Genomic DNA, 25,903 nt, shown 5'->3' with positions numbered 1-25,903 from the left:
CAATAAAAGTAGCACTGACAGATTTCATGTCAAAGCAGAACAAAAAAGTCAGCTGGATGCTTTCTAGCAGGAGCTTCAAAAACCTGTGTTGTTGATCCGGGTTGAATATTAAGAGGCACAGGAGAAGTTTTACGGCCTATTATTTTCGTGTCCTTTAACACATTGTTGCGTACCAAATATTGATTTTGAGGTCACACACAGGTCCTCTTAACAGTGGTGTTTCCACTGTCTGCCCCACTGTGCTCTCTAGAGGACATCTGTTGGTAACAGCACAGTGTTGCAGCTCATTTTGGGGCGAAAATAGACTTTATTTGGAAATGAATTATATGAGGGAGATTATTAGATTGCAGCAACTCAGTGAATTACTTCAGGATATAATGTACCCAATTGTTGTGCGCATCAAGGTACGAGATGGAAGCTGAAGAATGATTCTCGCCTCAGCGTCGAAAAGACACGAGGGTATGAAGCTCTGTGCATTGTGAGTTTTAGCTGGATATTGTTAAACAGGGAACATTTGTTGGAGTGTAGGAGTGGACGCACACACACACAAAAAAAAAAAGGTAGAAAGCATAAAGTGCTGATTTTATTCTTTGACAGCTTGATTCAGTGGTAAGCTGCTGTTCAGCACACAGAGAGAAGAACACAACAAAAACAAAGACACATCTGTGCGCCTGCCTATGAATATTCTTAATCTACACTGTTGGCATGCTGTGAGAGACCGTCCAGTCCATCTGCGGCCGCATCCGAGAACAATTAGAGGAACCTACCTGCCACATCTGTCCAGTACTCCACGTCCATACTAAGTGGAGACGTCTCAGCTACAGGTGCTACTGAAACAACCACGAGATTCTGCGCTTTACATTTCCTTCGCGCCGGCACCTGAAGCTGGCTGGGGGCCCGAAGACATCTGTCATGGATATTTTGCAAGAGCCATGACAAACACTTGCGGCAGCCAGCGGTAAACACACGCGGCCAAAAAAGAAATGTTCCACGAATCTAAAGACGCCGTTGATCCGTTATAATTGCATCGACAAAGCACCTGAGAAATCTGACAGGGGGCCCTCCTGGCATCCCTCCACTCTCTCTCATGTCGCCTCGCTTCCAACATACAGACGGCGTTGTGTCAGAGGAAACCGTGGAACAGATTCACTGGAGCGCTGTCGATATCCACGTGCTCAGATATTGATGACAGCATAAGTCACAGTGGGCGATCGCTGCGATGAGTCTCAAATCACAGCACAAAGTATTTAAAGCCGCAACCATCCATATGCACCATATTGACTAAGCACACTATTAGATCCCAGTTATGATGACTTTAGAGGTTTCTGTGTGTTTATCAACTCAGCATCAGTAGAGTGTAGTTTTTTTTATCACATTGTGTTTTTATCTACATAGGTGTGGTCTTTGATTTGTAGCCAATATACTTTACGTATGTGTGTCATCTCATACTTGAGCTGGCTCCTCTTTCTACTCTGAAGATATGCTGCCCTCATCTGGTGAGAACTGCAAAGTACAGTGATTATCTGTAGGGTTCTATTATTGCGTGCCATGTGATGGGATGTGACGCTCGACAAGGTGCCTTAAGGTGCTACCGCAATCAGAGCACCGTGGAGATGACGAAGCCGCGGACGTCACAGCTTCATGGAGGAGGCAGTGTCTGCAGAAGCTCAAATTTCCTCCTGACTTTAGTCCCTGGTGTCCTCCAAGCTTGAAAAACACTGGATCCTACATTTCCCATGATGCATCTTTTGTTAGAAATTTCTCAGACATATGTCAAACCTCAGGCCCCCGGTTTAAACACAGGCTTTTTGTTAAGAAATCGAATCTCTCCGTGCAAAAGCAGACGTAACCGCTGGAAACATCTTGCGGGCTAACCAGCTCTGTGCTCGATGTTTTTTTTTTTTTGGTTTCAGTCCATTTTAAACCTTTAAAGTCTTCTGGGTCAAGAAGACGTATGTAGACGTTTGCATCTAGGGCCCAGTTTCATGAAAGAAAATGCTAATTTTGAGAACAGGTAATGTTCTCGTTTCAGTGAATACTTTATTAATTTATCTCCATTGTCAGTGCTGACTGCAGATATTTCTCCTGATTATTTTATACTTGCACAAAATATTGCACATACAGACTACAACTTTGACCGTTTTAACATCGATGAATTTAAGTTTGAACTTGCAATTGTGGCTCCAGATGATGTGGACTTCAGCAGCCATGTTGCATATGATCAGGTGCTACAGGAGCCCCGGACGGGTGATCGTCTCATCTCAAATTCAGTGTGCAGGAGCTATCACCTTATCATGTGTATGTGTTTGTATGAATTTTCAGTGACAGAAGGTTGTTGTGCACTTGAGGTTGACACGAGTTGACCTCCTGCAAAATCTAGAAAGCTGAAAGAATCTGGAAAACCTGTTGGAGAGCTGAACGACTGCATTACTAAGAGAAGAACAACTGCTGATTGGAGGCAGGCCAGGGTGAGCCGGACCATAATGATGCAGGTAACGCAACTCTTTCTTCTCTTCACTTTATAAATGAACCTGTCTAACAACTTTGTGAGTTTCCTCAGGGCAAAAGTGAACAATACGTGTTTCATTTTAAAGCGAAACTCTCGCCAAAAAGCAACCGAGGCTTTATTTGGGATTGAATATGAGTCAAACCTTCGTGTAAAAGCATAATTACGATGAAAGCGGCACTTTTAAGATTTACCGTAGTTTCGGTTTGGGGAACGTTAATTTTGAACGGGAGAGCTAGGGGCACGACATGCTAGCATCAAAATCACTATTTTTAGAACACTAAGAAGGCTCGACACAACATGAATCTTTGCTTGTAGCATCACCGGGGTCTCTACTCATGAACAAGAGCACTGAGAACATTGTTTGTGTACACAGAGTTTATGAAAAAGAAGGTTTTTGAACTACTCACGTTAGCTGCTGCAGCTCCTGCGCGTCGCTGTCATGGCAGGCAAAAAGTGTAGATCCCCGAGTGCGACCTGACAGGCAGGAGAGTAATGGTGAACCGCTCCTCAAGCGTGCCTGTCAGGTCGCACTCAGGGTTCAACACTTTTTGCCTAGCCCCTAGCTCTCCCGTTCAAAATTAACGTGCCCAAAACCGAAACTACGGTAAATCTTAAAAGTGCCTCTTTTGTCGTAATTATGCTTTTACACGAAGGTTTGACTCATATTCAATCCCAAATAAAGCCTCGGTTGCTTTTTGCCGAGAGTTTCGCTTTAAGGTGGAAAAATGGTAAGATACTTAATGGCCTGTTTGAAAAACACAGATTTGATGATAAGTGATTTCTCAGTGTAAACCTGTTATAAGTTGGTTTGAATGTATCAAAAGTCCTCAGAGATGCTTGGAATATTTTAACAATAATGTACTGTTTCGGAAACGTTTTTTTTTTTTTTGGAGAGCATCAATTTTGTTGATTTTGGGCATGGAAAGTTTGGGAAAAAGGATGGTGACTTGGCCATTTTTCATGAAACGCATTAAATCAATACATTGTCCGATGTCCCTTTAGAAGAACAGGAACTCGAGTTGTTATGAGCTTGAGCGAAGGAGGAAGCTTAACTGCACCACATGTGTCCGAGTGTTAATGGACAAAGAACTACACCCGCTGTTTAACCATCACTTTGTTATCTCTTAAGACTTTTGACATGATTTTTCTTTCCTCATCACTGAAATGGTTTCAGAGAAGGGGCTTGAGTCCAGGATGCCACCGGCTCCTGCGTGCTAATAAGCAGCTACAGAGCTCACAGAAGCTCAGACGTTTGTGTGGTGATTCTGGAGAACTCAGCCGTTTGTTGCGCACGGCCTGGTCAAGGTCCCCAGAGTTTGCCAACGCGTAATTACGCGTGCAGTTTTGCGCTCATCAAACTGGTTGGCTACATCAGATATAACGCTGGCTCATTGCAAACAGCTGGTGTGTTGGCAGCTGGGACATCATCATGGAAACAGAGTTTACAGTCATGAAAAATCATCTCCCCCTCCTCTTCTTAATGATGATACTGCTAGTACATTTTTGTGATTCATGTTATATTAAAGAAAAAAAAAAAGTGGTATTCATACTGTATGTGAAACTAACTTGTGACCTTGTGAAGACCAGCTTCGCCCCTCAGTCAGGCGAGTTTTTATCTCATATGAGCCGGTCAGGAAACGCCAAAGAGAGGGAAGAAGGAAAGAAAGAAAAACGAAGAGAAAGTGAGATGTGCGTGAACAAAGAATCTCTTCCCCTGTTCTACCTGTGCTGTGAGAATACTATAATAAATGCAGGATTTCCTCCATCGTCCAGCCTTGATTTCATCCTTACGGCTGCTTTTTTTCTATTTGACTGTAATACCTCGGCTGGCTGAGCTTCACTGAGCTTCATGGGTATACAAGAGCAACAATAACCCTGAAATGAATGGAGGATCTGCTCTACCAGCCGAACCGCTGCCATTCACATCCTGTGGTAAAAAGGTGCGTACAGCACTGTGACTTGTAAAGAAAATGACCTACGGTAGTGTATTATATAAAATCACCGGAAGACAAGTATGCTAACCGACACACTGTTTGATGTACCTGCTTATTCAGCATCACTTGGATTACTCACCCTTTTATTTATTTTTATTTACTGAGGTCAAGATGACTCGAGGAGACACAGGAATTGAAATCATACATAACATCCTCAAAAGACCCACTCACTCAAGATTCACTGATTCCTCATCGTACTCACTCTGTGGGATGTTTCCACTCAGATGGCTGGTACTGACAAAGGAGCACTCAGAACTATTCTTGACATCTTATAGGATTGTTCAGAGGATTTAAAACACTTTTTCTGTTGTTGCCTTGAGGTTTTTTTTTACAGGTGGCTGGGGCTAATAACAAAGTTTATGGCAACATTAACACGCACATCTTTTTACCTCATCTGATGATTAATTCACTCCGTTGTATATGCATGTTCCCCGAACAGCTGTTACAGTCCAACCCCAAACACGACCAAGAGGTAAAATGAGGAGCTGAGTGTCCTCCTGCCAGTAAGCAGCCACTCTGTAGTCACCCCTGCAGCACCTTCCTGTGGTAACATGTCGTTACTGTAGGGGCTTTGTAAGGAAACGTACAGTACGACCAGAGTTTCCATGACGACGCAGAAGAAATGCTCCCTCACGCCCGGATCAGAAGGACGACTGAGGACAGGAAAAGATGGAACTAGGTGATTTATTAAGTCTACAAAATTCTAGTGACGCCAGACTGTGATAAGAGAAAAGAAAGCTACTGACTTCATTTATTGGGATTACTTTATTATCTGTTGTCAGCATCAGGGCAGGAGTCTTCTGCACCAAATCTGCTTCCAAACCTCAAACCAAAGTGTCAATTAGATGACAGCCCCAGCCAGCAGGATGGAGAGCGTCCTTATCCTTAACTCACCCGCGACAGATGAAGCTGTCAGTGCGTGCCCCCTCACACACTGAAGAGGCTGTCAGCAGCTGCAGAAATCAAGACGCTCAAGATTCAAAAGGTTTCAGTTTCTCCATCTATATATCCACCTGTCCTTAATGTTGGGGCAACATGAGTTGCTCGCAGGTGTCAGTGTTTGTTCTGGCTGTCACACCTCCAAACAGCTTCTCAACCAGATGCCAGAGCAATCTGTAACTTTGCAGAACTCAGGACATTTTGACATGTTTGAGATTTGAGCAGCTCCTAAATGTGCAGGCCTGAAGTCTCATGCAGCTTCCATGTGCGATATGTACTATGTGTTTGTAGGTAATGCAAAGTCAATAAAGCTAATTTTAATTAAAAGAAAAAAAAAAAATTGCAGTGTAAACCACAGCAAACCATTACAAATGCAGGAAATTGTCCCATTTGACAACAGGTTAACGTGTGACTGTTTAAATATGTGCATATGTTCAGTTGTATGGGAAAATGTTTACATTTAATGCTGGGCCAGTTTTCTAAACAACTGATACACAGCTGATAGAAAAATGTAATCAGAATTTATCACTGAGGTCTGAAAATCCTATTTTCTCGTTTAAATGTGGAGAAAGGACAAATCCTTGTCAAATAAGCTCTCATTTTTAACAATTAAATCTACCTCAATGCAGCCCAAGTTTGAGGGGGTAAATTCAGGTCTAAGTGACATGAAGGTGTCCATCGGTGCAGCCTTGACGCTACTCATCTTGGCCTTTTTTGAAGAAAATTGTGTAAGTCGTGCATAAGTGTAGAAAAGCTCTATGTGCCACAATATAAGGCATCCCAAATGAGGCAAATTACATGTTACTGCAATATTTGGTCCTATAAGTGATATATAACAGCTGTAAATACATACAAATAAAACAGGAATGTTTTCAGCTTAAATAACAACCCACTGTGTCACAGGTGTCACACACCCTTTAAATGTTGTGGAAAATTCCATGAGTAGCTTTATCCTTGACTTTAACTCATGAAGTCCCAGAGTGACACATACTAAACATCCTGGTGGGTCATGTGACAGGTCATGTGATTAAGTCTTCCCATAACAACATTTCCAGGATGTCTGTGTGCCAGGTTACCATTAGGGGCAGAGCTAGCTAAATTTAAAAAGCTTGTTTTTGGTGTCCAAATGTAAGATTCAAACCATTTAAGAACTGTAATGCAAACATAACATGTCCTTTATTAGAATTAACCTGTTGTGATAACTTTTCATGAACAAGTTGATATAAAACAAGTCAGGTAAATAAATCTTAAAATTGTCATGGAAAACCCATTGTGACACATGTCACACTAAGAAAAAAATATTATGATCTGCTCAGTTGACTCAGTTGACTGACTCACTATTCAATGATATTTAGTTAATATATTTTATATTGTTCAATTCAAAGCATATTAAAACAAATGTGAACAAAAATCACATTATATGAATCCAATTATTAATAAAATATATAAGGAAACCATTTTTTACCAATCAGTAAATAATACAGACCCTATATCTTTTTCTACTTTTTTTCTACCCTATATTATTAGAAAATTGAATAAACATAAACAAGAAAAATTAAAAATAAAAATTGGAAATTGTAATTTAATTTAATCTGCAGTATGGATAAGAAGTGATACAGTGTTCAGGATGCATGGGCAGTTATCACAGGAGACGACAGTGACTTTGAGGGATGTGAGAGTAGCTCAGTTGAAGACCTTGAAGACCCTGATTACACTCCCAGCAACAAAGACATGGAGAATGACGAGTCAAGTGAGTCTAGTGATTCAGACTGCAGTGAATCAGGTGATTTAGATGAAGTACCTCAACCAAACCCTGACAGCAAAATAAACCCTGGACCCAAAATACAACTACCCAGGACACAAAACAGTTTTCTTGGAGAAAGAAAGCTTTTGAAGCCCCTGAGTACTCATTCAAAGGAGAGAGTGCCACACCCCTAGACCATGTTCATATTCCCCTGGAGTATTTTAAGAAGTTCATCATAGTGGAAATGCTTGAGTTACTGAAGAAGCAAACTAATTTGTACAGTGTACACAAATCTGCAAATCACAGCAATGTTAATACCACTGTTAAGGAACTGGAAATATTGATTGGCTTCTACCTGTGCATGGGTCTTTGCCAAGTGCTGGGAAATTGATGACACAAGGTGTGCCATGGTGGCTGACAACATGTCACGCAACCGTTTTCAGAACCTGCTGGCATCTTTGCACTTCAATGATAATGATCAAACAGGCAAGAAGAGGTGGAGTGCTGGAAGATCCGTCCGTGGCTTGAGATGTTTCACAAACAATGCCCAGAGGAGCACAACTCTATTGAGGAGCAAATGGTCACTTTCAGAGGGACTCAGCCTAATAAAGAAATATGTCACGGGCAAGCCCCACTGCACTTCCTCTGGAATCCTCTGTGATTTTGCAGTCTATGAAGGTGGTCATTGTGGTCAAGCTGTGTGAAACTCTCCCACACAAAGATTGTAGTTTTGGTTTAATCAAACCAAAGTATTTGCAGACAACTTGTTTTCTTCAGCACCACTGGTGCTCAAGCTTCTTCAGCGTCAGATCTACTTTGTAGGAACACTCCGCAGCAATTGCGTGGCTGGTTGTCAGCTTGAAAATGAGAAAAGTCTTGCCAAAAGAGGCAGAGGATCTGTTGATGTCAGGGGTGGAGAAAGAAGAATGCATGGCCATTGTCAAGTAGTATGACAACAGATCTGTTACCCTGATCTCATCCTACTGTGCTATTGAACCTCAAGACAAAGCTCAATGCTGGAGCAAATCAGACAAAAGCATTTGTGGAAGTCAACAGGCCATACATTGTGAAGGAGTACAACACATTCATGGGAGGGGTACCTCTACCTATTCTGGCAAACCATAATGCTAGACCTTGTTAACGCATGGCTGAACTACCACCAAGACTGTAAATTACTTGGTGTCCACAAGCCACTGAAACAGTTCAAGATGTTCGCTTGGACCAGGTTGCACACTGGCCTGTGAAATGCGAAAAGTGTGGCTGTTGCAAAGATCAATGCAACCACCCTTTGTGAGAAATGCGATGTGCATCTTTGCTTCACTGAGGAAAGAAAGTTTCAAATCTTTCCATTGGCCTAGGCTTAACTGCCACACATGTTGATAATGGTTCAAACATGGTCCTGAGAATACAAAAGTTTTGGCATTACATTTTGTGTTTACAAGTTTGTTGCTGGGTTTTCTACAGCTGCAGTAATGTATTAAGACCTCCAATATGAAGAGGCAGGCTTTTTATTCAATTTGTAAGTGTTTGTATTGTGAAATAAATCAATTTTGTTGTCAAACCTAAGAGGTAAAGTTATTGTGGAGATGCAAATAAGACAAAGCTTGGTTATCAAAACCAAAAAAAACTGATGATTTTCAAATGAGGAATGAACTAACTATTAACACCCAACAGATCTTTGACACTAGGGAGTGTTGAGAAAAAAAAAAAAAAAAAAAAAAAAAAAAAAAAGTCAGAAATGTGGTCCATTTAGTCCGTTTTATGGCCCCCATAATTTTCCTTGGAGAAATTATCCAGGTTCTTATGGGTCAAGTCACTCTGCTGTACGTTTTAAAGCTCACCACCCAGTATCTGATCAAGAGTCTGCATTTGTTTTCCCCAAAACATGGACTTTAAATGTCAATGTGCAACATGTTGAGAAAGCAAAGCAATCAAGTTCAGAAGCCCTAATGCAAAACTGCTGTTCAGCTTGAACTTTAAACCACACTTGATCGAGAGTTGAGCTAGTCTCATCCCCAGGTTATGCCTCGTGTTGGCCTCTTGGGTCAAAACCCACAAAAATCAGTCTTTTAAAAATTAGACTCAAGAGTGCACAGCAACACCTTTTGCAACACATCTTTTGCACACTAGATGGCACCAAGTATACAGCAATATGCACACATGCTTCAGCACAGAGTGTACACAAATTGACTCAAGTCGATTTAAAAAAAAAAAAAATGCACTTTTATTTCAAGAGACAAGTTCTTTATCCAGCGACGCCTGCTGCACCTATTGGAAAAGCAGACATTAGAGACCAGGCTTAGGCAAATAACACCAAGAAATCAGATACTCACCTAGTGTCCCAGATGGCCTGACCCTCTTCCACTTGCCCTCACGGTGAACACTCTGGACCTGTGGCTTGTAGGCCTGCTGCGGGAAAGTCGGATGGGCCTGCTGCTTCTGTGGGGGAGCCAGGTGGGCCTGCTGCTGCTGTTGGAGAGATGCACTCTGCCATGAGGTAGTGTAGGACTGCTGTGGCTTCCTGACGCTCACCTTCTGGTCAGCAGGTTCTTTCAGCCGTCTGATAGCGAAGCCACCAAAGCGGTCAGGGATGTTGTAGGTTCTAGTTGGGGCGAAGCGCTGACCAGAAGTTCCTGTTCCGCTGCCCTCAGAGGCAGGGAGCTTAGTGGAGGTGTAGCTGCGTGGCTGAAAGTTAAGAGCATTTTGTTTCTCGGACGCTGGAAGGGACTGGCTTCCTTGGGCATTTCCTCCAGTCGGCTGAAATAGTTTGCTTTGGTATCGATTTCCAACCCCAGTCTGGCTGGGGTCATTTACTCTCCTCTCATTCTGAGGTGGTGAGAAACGAGAAGGTTTAAATGCTTTAGAGCTACGATGAGAAGACACTTTTCTGGCACGGGCAGTGGCTGATGTCTGCATCTGCAGGGCTGGAGCACCCACACTGAACCGGCTTGAGGACTTGACAGGAGCATAGCTTCTTGGCCCGTAACTGGCTAAAGAAGCGGCTGCACTGGGAGCCTTCACAGCTGCAGAACTACTGGACACATACTTGCTAACATGTGCTGTACCCTGCTGAACTGGCCATGTCCTTTTCTTGCTGACATTAGTAAAGTCATTCTGTTTGTTATACTTACTCACAGAACTTCCACTAGCAATAGAGGTAGAGAGGCCAAAAGAGTTCTTTGGTACAGTTTGTGCATTTGCATGATTAGACTTAGCTGGTCGCCAGTTAGGTTTTGACAGCGAGCTGCTCTGAACTAACCTGACTGAAGAGTGGCCACGTTGAGCTGGTTGTGAATAAGGGTTTGCATCGCTGCCACTGGAGTATACCTGGCTAAACCGACTACTGCTGCTGCTAGCTGCTGGCTCTGTGTTGAAGCTCCTGCTCTGGGCTGAGGCCAGTCTGAGTTGATTCTGGGGATAGTTGCTAGCAAGTCTTCCTTGTTCACTCTGCTGTTGTGAAAAGCCAACATATGCATTGCCGTTTTGTCTCCAAGAGCTTTGAGCTGCAAGAGAAACAAGGCCATTAACGCACAGCTCATGTATCGCGTTGCTAAAGGGACATCGACACCTTTGTGCTCTGCTCACCTTGTTCAGCCCACAGACAGTGTACATGCTCTGCTTGAACTAAGCAAATCAGCAAGATCCTGCACAGAAGACAAACCATCAAGGTCAGAAGAAATGGGACAGCCAGCAGTAACTCAACACATACTTGGAAAAGCAGCAAAAACATACCCCAAATGAACTCCACAAGCCATTTTTCTGTATGCAGCCCCGTCAAAGCAACAGTAGTCCAACTGCCCTGAAGCTACTTGCTCTGCAACTGTGTGTGTGGCAGAGAGGTTGCATTTATTGCAGCCTGCATCCAATCAGTGCTTAATGAAGTGGTTGCCTTCAGGTGTGTGCTGCTGTGGTTTCAGGGTGACTGGGAGAGAAGGGTTGATTTTCTTCTCTTCTGCCACCTTTCTCTGCACTGCGCTCTCAAATAGCTGTAGCTTCCTCTCGCTAGAAAGAGCTTCTTACACATGTACAAAACAGTTTGCTACGCTGAGATTTCTCCTCCCTGCGTCCAGCCTGCCCTTGAGAAAGATCATGTTAGTTCTGATGGCCTTGTTAATATTATTAATGACGCCTCCTATACCCCCTGACGCTGAATAGACCCAGGCGGCACGCTGCGGTAATGATGCAGTCGACCCTAACTGTGACAAACAACACATCAAGATCATCAGGCTTCCACCTCCTTCTTGCAGGGTTTAAATCACGTATACCAATACCACAATCTATATCATAAGAGATGCAACTGTGAGAAACGATCAGCCAAATGTATGATGTCATATTTGTGTGATATCATCAGCCTCCTCCATCTGTTTGACTGATCTGGGACCGTGTGGGACGCTCAATGTGAAAACGACCTCTTACATTATCAGTGTAGGTGACACACGCACACTAAGGACACACTCCCTGGTAGTCTGGCAGGTGTGAATCTTCGTCTCAGACTGTGCTTGGTCAATAGTGTTCATTAATGGCACTCCCCTGGTGCCAGCAGAAGCAGGATGCGAGTGCAGACAAAAGGACGACAAATGAATCCGTCACTCTGTCCCACTTTCCCCTTATTGCATATGCCCTCATCAGCTAAACTTCTTAAACCCAGATTTATTCAAATTTACCATCTTATTTTTCATTTCTCAGACACTTGGGTGTTTGTGCCAGAGCGGCAATAGCAAATTTCCTCCTCTCCGTCGTAGGAAGGAGTGACACCTCGCATGCGATGACCAGATGAGTGTGGTGGCTTAGATCAAAGACACAATTTCCTGTCAAAGGAAATAGCGCAGAGGATTTTTTTTTAGGAACAGTTTCCTCCTTTCTAAATTCTTTCCATTACTCTTATCAACATTCATATGAGCAAGAAGTCAAAGCGAGCGAAAGTTCTCCGTCGGAATCGGCCACAATGCTCGTGATGACACAGGCAGGCTTTCAAACAGCTTACGCGAAACATGCAAGGGTGACATAAATCACAACGGGATCTATTCATCAAAGCAGGCGCCGCTTTTCTCCTTGAGGATGATCTCTCTCATTTGAATTCAAAATCTGCCTGCATCATGTCTCATAAGTGCACATGTTCTGCCTTAATGATGTTGATCTGTGCTGCTTTAACAAAGGAATTGCCCTGTTCGATCTGCAGACGAGTGGAAGAAGCGCTCATTTGAGCGTGGCCTTTAGTGGGACCGGGCTCGGTGCAAAGGTCACCCCGTGTCAGGTTCCACTCTGCTCATGAGCTTTCTGCATGCTAAGATAAATGTGTAGCTGTTTGTGCAGGGACCAGCACAGAGGTATGATGGAGGAGAAGGCAAACACCATTGTCATCTAATTTATGTGCAGAGCTATGCAGAGTGTGGGGGCATTCATGAGATGGGTCAGTAACACAGTCACCTTTGCCACCTGAATCTAAAAACACAGCCTTTTCTCTCCATTTTAGCTTGCTGTGCACAACAAGCCTACAGTTCTTTACTATACAGTTACAGATCTGAGATAAAATATTCCAAACTCAAGGTTGCCGGGCTCCACTCGACTTGTTAGATCAAGTGGAAGTTGAGTGTATATGACCACACTTTCTGTAAGACTCAAAAGTCATAGCATAACCGCTAACCGCTGCTCAGTATACTCTTTGCTGTAGTGACTAGCTACTGTTAGCCGTTGAGCCGAGTGGCCCTATTAGCTAACAGGAGCGTACTCACAACGGAAGACAAAACATCTGCCGAAAGCTGCCTGGAATATATTCACATCTCACTCGTGAATCAAAGATTAATTTTTGAACAAAGAGGAGGTGATGTGGAAAGACAAACTAAGACTGTTTTGTTGAGTTTTACAGTGAGTTAAAGAGGAAATTAAGCCTTAGCTTATGTCTTAGCTTGGTAAAAGACAGATGGTGTACACTTGTATTTTTCTGTTTAATGGGTGTAAAATATCTCCTTTCTTGACTTTTTGTTTTGTTTATTTTGTTGTTTAAGATTTCATTTTCCGTCTCCCAGCTGAGACTTTCAGGGCTATACTATCAGACTTTCGCCTCTCGTGTTACAGGACGAGCCAGGGCTAGCAGGTTAGCATGCTAACTTTTGTTGACATCTCTAAAATGCTGTTTTTTATTTAAACTCTGTATGTAAAGTTATTTCATATTTTTTTTTATGTTTTAAACAAAAGTTTATGTATTTTACATTTTAATTCTTGGCAGCGTATCATGTGGAAAGACCAAATCTAATGATGTGTTTGTTCACCTCTCAATAGTCTCTGACTGCCCTACCCTGTCTGCGGTCCTGAGCCCATTCATTTCAACTGGACATAAAATTACTACAAGTGTATTGATGGAGGAGGAATCAGGTTTTGGCTTGCCAGTAAGATCAATTAGAGTCGATGTTTGGTCTTTCTTGTCTTTTTGGGCAGTGGAAGCAAGCTGTGAACAAAACATCAAAGCCATTTTTTTTCTTTAAAACCTAGAGTTGGTAAGGCTGGAAAATCTTGTAAGAGCAGGCTAAATTTTGAAAGTATCCGACCAAAAAAATATATATATCACCCCCTCTCTTCAGACCTCACTGCAAAGCCACTCCCCCAAAACATACGAACATGCCCCGGCTGACTTCACCGACAGACTGTGCTGTGGCCTTGCTGGCCAGCTGGGATACGTGTGTGAGCAGCTACTTTGCTATGTTCACACGTTCTCTTAGCTGTTTTATTTTCCACGAGAGAACTAGCCAATGCCAAATGTACCTCAGTTGGAAATGACCAGTGCCTTGTTTGTTCGCCATGAATGGAGTTTGTTGCTGACGCCACGGCTCTGTTCTTTGGCTCAGGGGCTGAGTGCTTTGTTCACGTCACAAGTGTACCTTAGTCGATAAAAGGCTCACTGGCCCTGCAGTGAGGCTAATGCTGACTGCTGTTGGTGTGCTTTTTGCTATAGTTAGAGTTAATATGCTGGTACACGCTGTATGTAGACGTTAACACACTCCTTAAGCGGCTATATAAAGCGTGTACCAGCAGAATAACTCTAATGTATGTACCTCAGTCCAAAAAAGTCCACTAATTGGCCAGGAAGTTAGGCTAATGCTCATTGCTGTTGGTGGGCTTTGTGTTCAAGTTAGCTGCCACAAATATCATGTACCAGCAATATAGTCTCCATAAACGTACCTCAGTCTGAAAAATGATAACTGGCCAGCTAGTTAGGCTTATGCTTACTGCTGTGGGTGTGCTTTGTTCTAGCATTAGCTTCTAAAGGAGTTGCTAGCTGCTACATATATGCTGTGCCAGCAAAATAGCTGTCATAAAGGTACCTCAGTCCGAAAAAGTAGCTCTCAAAGGAAGGATGCTCTGCTGGACTTCACCTTGGAATTAGGAGGGATCAAGGTTTCATAAACAGTTTAACTGAAAGCAATTTATTTACAAAAGAAAAATAACATTGTCAGATTCCCAGACTGTTATACTAACATTTTGTTTGGGGGGACTAGATGATGGGATATAAGTGTAAGACAGTGTCATCATCCGAAATGAGCGAAATGGTCATCTCCTCAAAGTCCTATATGTAGCAAGATGATGTAAAGTCAGAGAAAGACAGTCAGCAGATGGTGTCTCATCTCCGGAAGAATCTACCCTTTGGCCTCCAAACCGCTCTTCTCTCTCCGACCAATCAGGTTCCTCAGGTCCCCGTTGGGCGCGCTGGGCCCCCTCCCGCTCCGGCATCTGGTCCAGCATTTGAAATAATGAAGGTAATAATAATGAGCTTAAGTCTCCTCCCTCCAGGAAGGCGAGAGGTCAAACTACCTATGGAGAGTTCACACCTAACACATTCCACCAGCAGCTCGAGGATTCATCATCTGACAGGCTGCATTCTGCACACATTGGTTTACAACAAACAGTGTCCTGAAGCTCGTTCCAGTGCAACTTCGGTCTCATTGTTGTATTGGTCATCATTCCGAGATCTAGGAACACAGCTTTAGGTCATCACTACAACACTTTATCTAGACCACATTTTCTGGAGGTAAAGTATTTTTTTTAATTCAAGCTGTAAACCTTCGTTGCATAGGAACCATGTCTACCAAAGTGCAGGCCAAAATAAATGAATAAAGAAAGAAAGAATTGTCTCCTGTAACAGCAATGTGGTGAGCATGTTGAATGTTTACACATCCGAATGAAGCAATATTAGAATTAATTTGCAGTAGTGTTTATGGCATCCTAATATGTAAAAATAATCCAGTATACACTTGCTTTTTGCTCTGTTTTTGTCTCCACCATCTCCTGAGAAAAATATTTGGTTGTTTAGTTGCTTCACTAAATTTGAAAGCTACTGCCAAGTGATTATCTATGGTTTGGGTCTAGGCAGGTAACTCACAGTAAGTTTATTGGGACTTTTTGCTGTTAACATTTGCCCTCTGCAGCTAGAAACAAGGTTGATGCGTGGGGTGAGACTGAAAAAGAAAGTTTGATTTGTTGGGCAGAAAGACAAAACAGTAACTCCGAAACATGTTAAAATACTATTGCTTGGTAATTAGCTGCAGCCCAGTTGCAAGAACATAATGTTGGCATTGTAAATATCTAGCAAACCACCATATATTAAATTTGTACATTTCATTTGTGTCATATCAACATTTCTACAAGATAGATCATATTATGTCCAGATCAGCCAGTGACCACTGTTTGGGAGTGCTTCAACTGTAATTTTTGTGACTTTAGTGAATTTATTTTGCTGCCATCTCTGGGGCAACAAAGCGTAATAAATTTAACAAGAAACTGGGACTTACAGTAGGCAAATTTGTGGCAACAAAACCAGATATTTAACGAGACGTCTTTAGATTTTGCAGTTGTCTTTAGGGTAATGAAACTGGATACTTTTAAAAGGATGTTAAGACCCTTTATAGACACGTTTTTGCAGAAATGGTTAAATAAAATTAAAAAACTGAAAAAAAAAAAAAACCCAAAACAAACAGGACAGGTATTTTAGTTCATTATTTTAAGCCAAGTTTTCCTGACCCTAACCAAATGGTTTTTGGGATAAGACCTAATGAGACTTTGACCGCAACGTTGTCACAACATGAAATTGAAATGTATAGACATTTTAAATAAATTCAAAGCTTTACATATCCATATAAGATGTACCAATGTATCATTGGAGATGAAGAAATTTAACCTATCAATGGTTTGCAGAATTATACAGTCACTCTGGTGATTGGGTTGTTCCCTGTGTTCTCTAAAAAATGGAAGAATATCCACTGCCTGCAATAAATTGTTGTTGTCTTTGTACATGAACCACTGTGGGTCCACTTGAGGGGGGTTTGATCCCAAGGGTTTTCAAATGACTCCACTTTCCAGTTGGCCATCGTATTTGCCCAGCTCTCGGCTCAATTCCAACCCAAGTCATTGATGCATGAAGTAGATGATGAAGTAGCACAGGAGTTGTGAGTATCTCCTCCTTTCTTCAAAACGGGTCAAGGCCATTTATAATCAACCAGCTACACGGGCCTTATTCCTTTTCTCTGAGACGACCAGAGCAGAGACTCTTTAATGAACAGCAGTGAATCATTTATCTTCATCCAACCTTCTTCCCATTGAGACAGTGAAAAGCAGAGAAGTCTTACCTTTTCTTTACGTTTCAGACAAAATGTGAGCCTCAGCTACACGGACTCATTCAGTGTTTGAGAGAATTGGGCAAGTTGAGGCACAAGAAAATATGTCTCTCTAATTGAAAATTCCCCAACCTCATCCTCCTATAAACAACCACAGCAACAACAAAACAAAACTTCAGACAAGCCACATGGATCTACAGACTGATTCGTGGCCAGCTGGAGAACAGCAGAGCCAACAACAAGGCTTCAGGACACTCTCGGCTCTGAGGCCCAGAGGAGGGGAAGTCGTGGGGGTGTAGGCGGGGGACTATAAACCCTGGCAGAGCTGTGCCGTTGCTCCGTTTACAGTTGTAGTCAATTCAAGATCAATGGAGACATGGTCATGCAGACTTCAGAGGAAAGCTGCATTGTTGCGGTGGAGGGCCTACATGAGCCTGTCTTTCATACTAGGCAGGACTTTGTTCAGAGCATTTGTTTCTCATTTTCAGCGAGTCTGGGGATCCACTGCGGTTGTGCACCAAGAGGTTTTTGTTTAAATTTCAAGAGCATAAAGAATCCCATTATGACATGTGAACATATACATGTTGTACAAACTCTGTGGTGTGTTTTCCCAAGTGGAACTGATAGATTATGCAATTAAACGCAAAGCAAGTCCATTTGTATTGTGGCTTTTATTAAAGTCGAATTGAAATTTAGCTTCGCCTCACTTTTTGTCACAGCAAAGTTTCAACTATAATGATACTGCAGCTTTAATGCAGATGTCTCTATTTTTCAAAGGAAGATAAAAATGATTTAGGACATTTGTGGAAACGTCCCTCTTGGTGGGTATTTCCTGTGGCAGAGTGACACTGTCATGGGTGGACTCCCGTAGTCATTTTAGGGCTGGTGTTGTGAGCAGATGTGCAGTCAACTTCTTCAGTGTGATAAAGACTTGGAAATTATGAAGCACTTTGCAGATTCGAATTGTTTTGCTCAATTCATAGTCACTAGCCTCTTTCATACTGCCATTTGCATGCAGGGATCCTGCGCCAATTCTCCGCACCCTCCTCAGTGTGAAAGTTTCAGATGCGGAGAGGGGGGAAAGTTCGCTCCGGCGCTGATCCGCCTCTGGAGTTAGTATCAGGGCCGCGTTATTGGTGAACCGCCCAAGTGTGAACGGATAAGCCGGAGGCGCAGAGCGAGGGCGTGTCGGTCTGACTAGTCTGATAACTGCACAGGTCCTTCGCTCAACTAAATACAGAGAAATGTCCCACAAAGCAACGTTACAGGACCGAACAAAAGTAACGTAGTAACTGTAACTGTCTTTGGCAACTTATATGAGGAAAAAAAATACCACAGCTGTACGTGGAGAAGCGTCTGCCCTCCCACCTGTCCTACCGACTCTTCCTCACATTTCTGCCCGAAAAACAGCATCTGTCACCGGCAAAAACTTTAACTCATGAAGTGTTTGTGATGAAAATAAATCACCGCGACCGTCAGCCCTCCAGACCGAGACTTCAGGGAACTTTCCCCCAGAAAACGCCCTCCGTCCCCGCGAGTGACAGAGTCAGACAGCGTCCTGTTTACTGATGGTGATTATGTAATTATGTAATTTAGCGAGAAAAACGTAACTTTGTCACTTTCCAGGATGTTTGGTGGGTGGGGATCTCAATCACTACACATTATAACAGCATCCATATGATTATAAACTGTCTAGGTTTAGACTGACAGGGGGAACACCTGGGAAACACCGGCGTCATCAACATGACGTGTACCATCACGCCTCTTTAGGAGCCGCAGTGCCGACTTTCTGTGTGAATTACGCGGCGGATCGGCGGAGATGCTTCGCTCTGTGTGAATCACCATCGGCGGAGAATTGGCGAACCACCGCTCCGGAGATAATGCGGAGACGCTGTGTAAAAAGGGCTACTGATGCACCACACATCCATGTTTATAACACCATGATGTTTGGCATTAATTCTGACTGTCTTCAGTGCAGTACATAGCTCAGTTAGTTGGTGTTTCACACGGTTACATTTCTTATTTCACTTTCCTTCAATACACTTTTGACAGGAAGGTTATTGGGGCTGTGCTGTCAAGGCTGCTCTAGCCATTGACATTATTAGAGAGGAGACAAACCACTAACAAAGCATTTTGACTGAAAAAGACTGTAACCTCTGAGATGAAGGTTGTGTGTAACATGTCCTGCCCCTTCCCCCAAAAAGCCTATCATCTTCTTTATCATGGCGCTGAAAACAGGAAACATATACCCCAAATGGGCAATTGTTTGAACTGATTGAACCAATTAAGTGTGGCTGTGGACATCCAATAGGCATGGATGAGGAGGATATCACGCTAAGGCACAGGATTACCTGGGAAAGTGAGCTAATTCAAACAGTAGACATTAAATGTTCTGGTGAGATGAGCGGACAGCAGCACATCACAGCACTCTGGATTGAGCTGTAAAAGAAAGTGGTGGCGTGAAACTGTGCACATGCTTAGTAGAAGGATAACCTGTAGAAAGAAAAACATTTATTTTGGGGCAGGTCAACAAAATTTAGAAGTGTTTTTTTTCTTTCCTTTCCATCACATATAACCTGTGATTCTATGCATACAATTTTTATGATCGGGTGACCATTGAAAGTGAAGTTCTGGTACTCTCCCCATTCATTTAGATGAAATGACTACCCAGGGATGTTGCCAAGATGACTGCCGAGTGGCAAGACATGCCTTAAAGGAGAACTTCGGCCATTTTTAACTCATATCCCTGTTGATCGAGGTTACCGAGTGCTGTAAGTAGGAAAAATTATGTGAATTTTTTGCCCAATATTGACCAGATATCAGGACAGCCGCTAAAGCGAACCTATGGGGGCAGACAAGTTTCACTTTCGGTTATGTCTGCCCCCATAGGTTCGCTTTAGCTGCCGTTCTGATACTCGGTAAATATTGTGCCAAGTATTCTCTTTATTTTTCCTAATGAAAGCACTCGGTTAACCTCGATCAACAGGGATATTGGTTTAAAATGGCCGAAGTTCTCCTTTAAAGCACTTTTCTCGATAGTTGACTTGTTTCTTGGACCACATCATAATAATGAATAACCAAACTCTGATTCTAATGTTCTTTCTCCATTTTTAACAAGCCCACATGGTGTTGTTTAGACTGTTGACTGTTAGCAATTGAATATATTGTCCTTTATTACACTAAACCCATCCCACCGTGTGGAGCCCATTCCTCTTTCTACCTGAAGCTAGCAACCTGAGCTAACTAGCTTCCACTCAGGAAGCGGAAGCCAGTTAGCTGACTTTGCTAATGTCAGCTCTGATTTTCACAAAGACACAATGTGTTATTTCACCTGCTGAGTCATCACATCTTCTGCACACTCAGTGTTGTCTTAGCTGCTTGCTAGCATTAGTTGTCTCTTTTTGTCATGGCCCCCAGACAGTTGTGGTGAAGGAAAATGGCCAGACTGTCAAAACTTATAGCAATGAGTAGTCCTCCTGTAACCCCATCCCTCACAGTATTTCAGCCTAGTGATTTGAATCACAACATTAGGTAACGTGTGGTGTGACCCAATGACGTACTGAGTGCTGAAATCACAGGTTGGACTGACCAGCGACCCGACCCAAAATACTGGCCCTGCGGATGGTCGGATGTCTGTGGATCTGTTTGAAGTGAAGGGACATTAGTTAGTTATTTTTAGTGCTCGCTCACACAGATATTGTACTTTATCTTCTTGAATTGTTGAATTCACTTTTTGGTCATTAGAATTTGGACCTAGTTAGTACAACAAAGTTTCTGGTTTCTCAGCAAAATATATTTTAATTTGCAATGTAACTAAGATTCTGAGTATAGATACTTTAATTCATGTACAAGTGTGTGCATGTACTGTGTGTGATACATGTGCTTAAGTGCCTGTCAGCTCCAGCCTTTATGAAAATGATAAATGGGGGCCAGTGGGCTTTAATGGTGAGCGGGGCCGAGCGCAAGCAGTAACATTGATCAAGCAGAACAGCAGAACAATGGCTACTTCCCCGCTGGAACCACTTCTGCGGTTTGGTCGCCACCTTTACTGACCATACCATTTTGACATGATGTATAGGCAGCCTACAGGAAACTGTTCGAATGGATTCATTGATCTCAAATAAGTTCATTGTTAAAGAAGGAAAAGGAAGATACGGGATACTGGACTATGTTTCACTATCCTGTGCATGCTTCGGTTATTAAAAGGGGGGTAAACCAAATGTTAAGCAGAATGTATCAGATGACTGTGTAGTACTCGGTGATGGCAAATGTAAATGATGACATGTGTCCATGGCTGAGAGAGAGACAGCTGTGTTTGTCATACCATGCCAGTGGAGGGGGGTAGATGCCACTTTGTCTCTGTCGTCATGCTGCTGACTGTTGTGGTCTCTTTTTAACATGTTCAATTCCTCACAGATGTGGTGTTCACTTTTAAGGCATATTCCCTATCATGGCCATTAAACCCATGTAATGGCGCCAAGATGTTCCCGGAGACAGGAGGCGTATAAAATAGGGAGGCCTGCTGTGCTCCAGAGGAACTCTCTCAAAAAGTGAAAAGAAATACTTCAAGTATGTATTTTGCCTTTTCAAACAGCCAGAACCACATGCTGTACATACTGCGACATAAAGTTGTTAAAAGTTTTATAAACTGCTTCCTCAGTGGTCTAACAAATGGCTTGTGGGAATACAAGACATGGCAAGCAAAGCTGAGATAAAAATGTGATCTTTTAATCAAAGATACAGTGTACAGCCTGGGAGAACTCTGTAATTGGAGCAATTTCTTCAGTTTTTTAACAAGCTTCTCTTTTGCACCGGGAGTAATGGAGAACGTCTGGCTGTATTTGTAGGGTTCCTCTCGTTTTCATCGCATTCCTGCTGAGGCAATCTTGCACAGCCTATGGCAAACACACCATATATTTTTCAAACAGGCAGACTCATAAAAAGACAAAAAAGGCACGGCTCCTAATCCACACTTTAATGAGTGAAAACGGAAGTAATGACACGCGGCGGATAATCTTTCCTCTCTCCGTTACGCTAACTGACACCAATAACCCGTGGCCGGCGTGGTGCCCGGGTTGTGACACATTGTGTAATGGCAGATGAAAACTTCTCCTGAGATTTTCTTTCACGGGCAGTTATTAAGAATGATGACACTTTAACAATGGCCGGATCAGAGAGCCCGACTTTGTCATCGTGAGTGAATCCTATTACGCGGCGGCATAATGGGCGTCTGTGAAGACAGAAAGAGGATGAGTATCACAAGGCATCTTTCTGCGCTGGAAAACAAAGCTTATTTCAGACGTCTCGCCGTCCGAGCCAGCCTTTGTGTCGGCGTACGAGCCTCAATTGTTTTCCCCTCAGCGAGTAAATGCCCCGCTTAATGTGGTTCTGCAGCTCGGTGAAATGATATCTACAGTCTCCCCGACGTTATGAGTGCATTCATTTTTCTGCTCTTTCAAGACACACAAGATTGCATTTGCGCCAAATGAGCATACAGACATCGTGACTTCTTTAAAGCTTTATTTTTGTCATAACACATGCAGTAAAATGGCTCTCCGTTATAAACATGTCTGGATCGCTATCAGAGGAGCTCGGCAAACATCTTGATAGGAGTGAAGATGCTACTTCGGCTACGAACAATGATGGGTTGTTTGTGTTAACTCCAGGCCTTCGCTCCCTCATTCCACATACGCAGAGAGCTAGCAATTTGGGCAATAAACACTTTAAGGAATGGCAGGTTGCCACCTACACCCCCCCCCCCCCACTCTCTGTCTGTGTGCATACATGCAGGTTATGATTTAATTCAATTTAAACGTGCATGTGAAATGTGAGGCTGGGGACTTGACTGAGGAAAAACAGTATCTGAGATACACCTCTGGATTTCAGAGTTATTTTAACATACTACAAGTTTTTTTTTTAAAACCGTTTATGACATTTTGATCCCTGTATATGAGCTCCGTAAGCAAACAAACCATCGGCGAGAAGAGTGGCTATTTCTGAACAGTTATTATAGTTAACACCAGGTCGGATTCTGACAATGAAGTCATATGGTCAAAAGTATTAAGTCCTGAGGGTGTAGTGAGGAGTCTTACAGCAGCTCTGTAGTCTGGTGGTATGATGCGCCAAAATCAACCCCGCAAAAAGTTCCTCGTGGGACCTTTTAGGAATTGCTCTTCGAAAACATCCTCCACTAAAAAAAGACAATTGTCTTTGCACAAATCCAATTGTAAAGGGATAAAAGGTGCAGAAAAACCTTTGGGATAAAAGCGTATTCTTTCTTTCTTTTCCACAAGGGTCAACTCTCAACTGGTCACAGCGAACTGCTGAATGAAACAATGTAGCTGGTGTTTTAGAATCATCTGTATCTTATCATTGGAAGAAAAAAAAAATCCCCTAAGCAGAAAAACGTGGAGTGCCAGACTTTTCCTTCAAAGAGCCTCCGGAGCGGCTGTTGTCTTTAAGGAGGGAGGGAGATTGCTTTCAGCGGCCTCAGCCCGCGACTGGTTCTCATCATTTTGACAATAAAACTCAAGGAGTTGAAACAAAGCAACATTTCAGGAAGAAAAAAAAGAGAGGGGGCTTTGAGATTTCCGCTGGTCTGCTCTGAATTGTCCCCCCCCCCCCCCCCCTTCCAATCCGACAGCCAAAGAGGAGTAGAGTGGTGAATTTAGGAGGGCTTTAAAAAAAGGCTTTGGGGGCTTAATTCCTCTGTGGCACCCCGGGGGCTGACTGACGGAGGGACCAAAGGGCTTGAAATGGTTCAAAGATGAATGAGTGATTGTGCTTTCAATTCCCAGAGGTTTGTTTGTGTAGTGTCGGGACTTTATTGCAGCATTTTGTTGCTTCTTCGTGAGCTAAATATTGAGAAGATCTGAAGCAGGACAACGAATGTGCCGTGTGGAATGCGAGTTCATCTCAGACATCTACTGATTATGAAATAATACCTAACTGACTTTAGGCACTTGGCTGTGAGCCGGCAAGAATATAGTGAACTTTACAACATTCAAGTCCGCTTGACTCCAGAGAACACACAAATCTGAGATACTGTATTGGGATTCTGTATGAAAAGAGCAGTAATAGTTACGCAATGAAGTAAGATGGGCAGTGCATGCTTTTATCAACAAAGGCAGAATGACAATTATCTCTATCATATGTATATATTTACAGACAAATCTGTACAATTTTTACACTTTTTCTACTGATAAATGCATTAGAAAAGAATCGGCTTCATTAGAAAACACCCCAGAGGTGATTGTCCGCTCACATGTCACCGCTCGATGAGACCTGTGATAACCTGGGGCCGGAGTCGATCTCAAAGCGGTAGTGGTAGCCCTCCCACACCTCCCTGCAGGCGTCACGCATGTCGTAGATCCGCTTCTTGATGCCCTTGCGGTTGAGATAAAGTACGAAAAGGAAGATGAGGCCAACGAAGCCCAGGACTATGCCCAGGAAGACGTAAGAGGTCTGCAAGGCAATGTCGGCCCCTGCGTTCCTCTGGTGGCACCCCAGAGTCAACGTGCCCACGGCGAGCATGGACGTGTTCCTCATGCTGACCGGGAAGGCGCACATGAGGTCCTCGGCGTCTCTGATGCGTCCCTGTGACCTGTTGAGCCACAGAGCAAAAGGCTCGATTCCACACTTGCACGTGAACGGGTTCTCCCCAAGAAGAAGAAGTGTAGTGTCCGGTAGCGAGTCCAGCTCTTGCAGGCCCTCCTCTGACACCGTCTTGAGGGCGTTGAGGGTCAGGTCGAGCTCCTCCAGGCGCTCCAAGCCTGAGAGGGTGGAGTTGTGGATAGACACCAGGGAGTTGTTTGAAAGCTGGAGCCGCTGCAGGCTGGTCAGGTGGGAGAAGATGCGCGAGGGTAAATAGATGAGACCGTTGTCGGAGAGGTCCAGTCCCCTCAGGGTCCCCAGGGAGCTCCAACGGAGAGAGCTGGCCAAGTCCATCACCGAGGAGTGGTTGTAGAGGGCTCGGCTCAGGTTGAGCTCCCGCAGGGACTGGTTCTGCACGGTGAAGGCCTCCGGGTGGATGACCGCCAGCTGGTTGTTGCTCAGGTCCAGAGAGCGAAGGTTGCGGAGTCCGGCAAAGGAGTTGGATTCCACCTCCGAGATTCTGTATTTGAGGAGATCCATCCAGATCATTTTTTACTTTCAAATCACAAATAAGAGCAAACGAAAGTGAGGCAGGAACATTTGGATCCAAACTAAAATAAAACTGAAATTGGTTGTCATCGGAATTAACCTTGATAGCCTGCAATGACCCAGATTCACATGACCAAAATCCTGAAATCTGCTTAGCTAACCAACTGATGACAAAACAGTACTTTACTTTTGAGACAAACTGTTCTTCAGACTATCTGAAAGGGAATTATTAGTTTGCATCACATTGACAATAATGTCAGTAAGTCCCAGGAGAGTCTTACCTGTTATTGCTCAGAGAAAGGTTGGTCACATTCTCCAGCCCTTTAAAAGACTCCGGGCCGATCCGACTGATCTGGTTCCCAGTTATAAACAGATTCCTGGTGTATCCGGGGATGCCGGTCGGGACACTCCGCAGGTCTCTCGAGACGCACTTCACGGTGTGAGCCGCCTCCGAGCACTCGCAGCGCGGAGGACACGACGCGTAAACGGAGCCGAGCAGCGCGCAGAGAACAATGCGCTGCGCCAAATCCAGCATGTTGGCAAGAAAAGTGCGCGGGCGAAAACAGAAACACGGAAAAGGGAATAAACGATACGATCAGCTCCCTTCAAGACATCATTATCATCTGCCGTCCCGGCTGGGAATGCACTTCAACTTTGCATCTGAGCAGAAAGTGTGGCCGGGAGGCAGGCTCTGATTTCCATGAGAACAGAACTGGGGGTCGAGCTGATCAGAGGGGGTGTTTGATCCTCGGCCGAGGCGAAGCGGGGCGTCGCTTCTTCTGCAACAATGAAGTTAAGAAAGGACCATCGCCTTGTGTTGATGATCTGAGGGGAGGGGCTTCTCTCCTGCCTGCTCCCTGTCCGGATCGGCGAGATCTTCCTCTCCGGCTCGAGGACACACAACAGGCAGGAGAGAGGGATGAGGAGGAGAAAGTGCTCGCAGCCCCTCTTCCTCCTCTTCTTCATCTTC

General features: G+C 43.6%; 2 protein-coding genes across 2 annotated transcripts; both read right to left on the bottom strand.

Annotated features, from left to right (window-relative positions):
- Positions 1-9,392: 9,392 nt before the first annotated feature.
- LOC115578360 (uncharacterized) lies at positions 9,393-11,066 on the bottom strand. The gene is made up of 4 exons (XM_030411277.1): positions 10,919-11,066; positions 10,772-10,830; positions 9,520-10,689; positions 9,393-9,454 (listed from the first exon to the last, which is right to left on the bottom strand). Exons 1-4 carry the CDS (start codon positions 10,939-10,941, stop codon positions 9,432-9,434), a joined length of 1,275 nt encoding a protein of 424 aa, XP_030267137.1. The 5' UTR covers positions 10,942-11,066; the 3' UTR covers positions 9,393-9,431.
- An 11,228-nt stretch (positions 11,067-22,294) lies between these two features.
- On the bottom strand, positions 22,295-25,903 carry LOC115578921 (trophoblast glycoprotein-like). Its single transcript, XM_030412275.1, has 2 exons — positions 25,215-25,903; positions 22,295-24,904 (listed from the first exon to the last, which is right to left on the bottom strand). The coding sequence occupies exons 1-2, from the start codon at positions 25,466-25,468 to the stop codon at positions 24,052-24,054; spliced, it is 1,107 nt and encodes a 368-aa protein (XP_030268135.1). The 5' UTR covers positions 25,469-25,903; the 3' UTR covers positions 22,295-24,051.

This window comes from Sparus aurata, chromosome 3 (assembly GCF_900880675.1).
Source record: "Sparus aurata chromosome 3, fSpaAur1.1, whole genome shotgun sequence".
Taxonomy (NCBI): domain Eukaryota; kingdom Metazoa; phylum Chordata; class Actinopteri; order Spariformes; family Sparidae; genus Sparus; species Sparus aurata.
The sequence above is the reverse complement of the archived record's forward strand: the minus strand, read 5'-3'. Positions and strand labels throughout refer to the sequence as shown.